Source organism: Coenobita brevimanus, unplaced genomic scaffold, assembly GCF_032717465.1.
Source record: "Coenobita brevimanus isolate Jiangsu-jjx unplaced genomic scaffold, ASM3271746v2 jjx.HiC_scaffold_151, whole genome shotgun sequence".
NCBI lineage: Eukaryota > Metazoa > Arthropoda > Malacostraca > Decapoda > Coenobitidae > Coenobita > Coenobita brevimanus.
The window spans coordinates 287,000-289,856 of NW_027642352.1; the positions used below are offsets into that span (position 1 = coordinate 287,000).

At 46.0% G+C, this 2,857-nt stretch overlaps 1 protein-coding gene across 1 annotated transcript; it reads left to right on the forward strand.

Moving 5' to 3' along the window:
• Positions 1-721: 721 nt before the first annotated feature.
• Positions 722-1,660, forward strand: LOC145389611 (uncharacterized). Its single transcript, XM_080264854.1, has one exon. The coding sequence runs from the start codon at positions 722-724 to the stop codon at positions 1,658-1,660; it is 939 nt and encodes a 312-aa protein (XP_080120980.1).
• The last annotated feature ends 1,197 nt before the right edge of the window (positions 1,661-2,857 follow it).

A 2,857-nucleotide genomic window follows, 5' to 3' on the forward strand; every position in this document is an offset into this window, starting at 1 on the left:
AATGGAGAAAGCTGACAATAGATTAAGGATTAATCTCAATAGGTAAGTGAATCTTCAAGTGTATAAATACATAACAACACACTCACACGCAAAAAGCACACACATATTGGTCACTCAATCAATCAATGCATCTATCTCCCTATCAAATTATCTATTACTTTGTCTCTATCTCACCCGTAGTATACAAAACGGTGGCTCACCATTATCCATTCAATAATTGCTACACTCGTTGTAGTAAATAGGTTGTTATCTATTGAAAGTATATATTTATGAAAACACAACAACAGTATTGTGACATTCTTTAATATTTCACGAATGCTTTACAGACTATGTTATTGTTTTTAACTGCATGCTTCTGTATGTATTCTACAATTGTAGTTTTTCCTGCACAGGCCTTATGATCGCGTAGCAGATGTCATGGGAATGACGGTGGGAGCAGTGCGTGCACTTGTACACCGCAACCCGGGTTCTCGCAGTGGTACACGAACACCACCACCTGGGACAGACACTCCCCCTGCAACACCACCAGGCACACCGACACCCACCTCCACACCACGTCTCTTTGACAATTTTGCCATTGGTGCCATACGCCGCCATGTACATGGTGAATTTGCTAAGAAACATACTTTCACCATTAGCACGTTGACCAGACGACTTACGGAAAAAGGACATCATCCCTAGTGAAACCTCAGACACAGCGGTGTGGCGATTACTACACAGCATGGGGTTGCGCTATAAGACCTCACAGAGGAAAATGTACGTACGCAAGGAGTCACTTGATATTGTGTGCTGGCGCATTGGCACTCTCCGATCACTCAGGGAATATCGGAAGGAGGGGAGACGAGTGGTATACGTTGATGAGACATGGTTCACCACGAGGATGCATCCCAGCAAGGAGTGGGTGGACACCTCACAGCCTGCGACCAGTGCCGCCTACAGTCGTCAGGTCCCGCCTGGAGAGGGTGAGCGCTTTGTGGTTGTTGCTGCGGGCACAGCTGACGGTTTTGTTGACGATGCATTCTTGTGCTTCCCAGCAAAAAACAAAAGTGGTGACTATCACGGCGAAATGAACAGTAATCTCTTCCTCCGCTGGCTGACGTCGCAGCTCCTTCCAGCCTTGCCTGAGCCATCAGTGCTGGTGCTTGACAATGCGCCATACCACAACCAGCTGAGTGAGGAAAGTCGCTGCCCTACCACCTCCACCATCAAAGCAGGCATCGTGGAATGGTTGACGTGCCGCCAGATACCATTCCCACCACACGCCACACGCCCTGAGTTGCTGCAGATCTGTAAGCAGAACCGGCCACAACCGCTGTACCAGATTGATGACGTCATCCGTGCATGGGGTCATGAAGTCGTCCGACTGCCACCAGCTCATCCTGAGCTCAACGCCATTGAGCAGGTCTGGGGTTCAATGAAAAAACATGTGCGTTCCTCACTGCAGCGGTTCACTCGGGCAGATCTGCAGGCCAGGATAGAGGAAGCCAAGCTTAGCGCAACAAGGGAGGTGTGGGAAGGTGCAGTGAGACGGTCCAGAGCCTTCGAGGATGAGTACTGGTGCACGGATAACATCCATAAGCGTGTAGATCCCGTAATTATCAACATCGAGAGTGATTCCGAGGATGATTTGTTCCTTGATAGTGACGAAGACTGTGAATAAACTTTCTGTAATATGCTCAGTTGTTTGCATCACTTTTCTACCTATTATGATATTTATTATGAGAGAGAGAGAGAGAGAGAGAGAGAGAGAGAGAGAGAGAGAGAGAGAGAATTTCATAAATCCATTACGGCCCTATTATGTTGTGTTGATTATATACCGTACCGTACTGGTTTGTAAGTTAAACTGTGTGATTTAATTTTGGATACCTTATCTTACCTGCTCGTAGTAAACACGTCGATATGGGGGGTAAAGGAATTAAGAGATCGTGATAGTAGGCACATTATATTGGGTGAATAAGGTGACGGTCATACGCTCTTTAGTCAACTCCCGTTTATATAACTTCAGGACATACAATAACAATGATTAAATGAACACAGACTCTACAAACAACAACATACTGTATTTATGATACCCGATACTAATCATTATAACATGATAGAGTGGACAGAGGGGGGGGGGGCCACGGGAAGGCCAGCAGGAATGAGGGTTGAGGGGGGAAGTGAGGAGGGGGAGGGGGGAAATGAGGAGGGGGAAGGGAGAGGGGGGAGAGGGAGGGAGGTAGGGAGGGAGAGGAAGGGGATGAGGCAGTAGCGGACGTTCGACTGTGTTGATTAGTCTGGCGACTCACGCGACTTTGCCTTTAAACGTCAAGAGTAAACGCCTTCAGTAACACCACTTGGCAATGCCGTATATTACCAAAAATTAGCGGGAGGTGTCATGTACACTGTGTCAAAGTATCATACCGATCAATTGATTAGTTTGAAAGATATTTGAGAAAAACCATGATACACGGTCCATGAAATGGATAGTAGTTGGCCAGAGAGAAGGAAGGAAGCTGTGAGGCACCATATAAGGTTGCCTAACCAGTTAAGTATAAATAATATTGCATTTACAGAACCAGTCACAAATGCACAGCCGTCTGGGCATCGGGAAAGTACTTAATATTCAGGTATCCAAGTTTCAGAACAACCTCTTAGTGGTAGCTGGTGACTATCATCCTCCACTCACTTGATGTAGTGCCGCCTCCTCCTTCTTTTACCATTATCATTCTTTTTCTGTGTCTGTCCCTTTCTCTTCCTATTTCTCCCGCCTCTCCTGTCACCTTTTAAAGCTCTTCTTTCCCTAGACAGAAAGAATTTTAAAATTAAAATGAGATTTTTGTTTATACTGTGGAAGCATAGATTTCTCTCTTAGAGA

Coding starts and splice junctions, on each gene's coding strand:
- LOC145389611 (XM_080264854.1), top strand. CDS start 722: ATGGGGTTGCGCTATAAGACCTCACAGAGGAAAATGTACGTACGCAAG.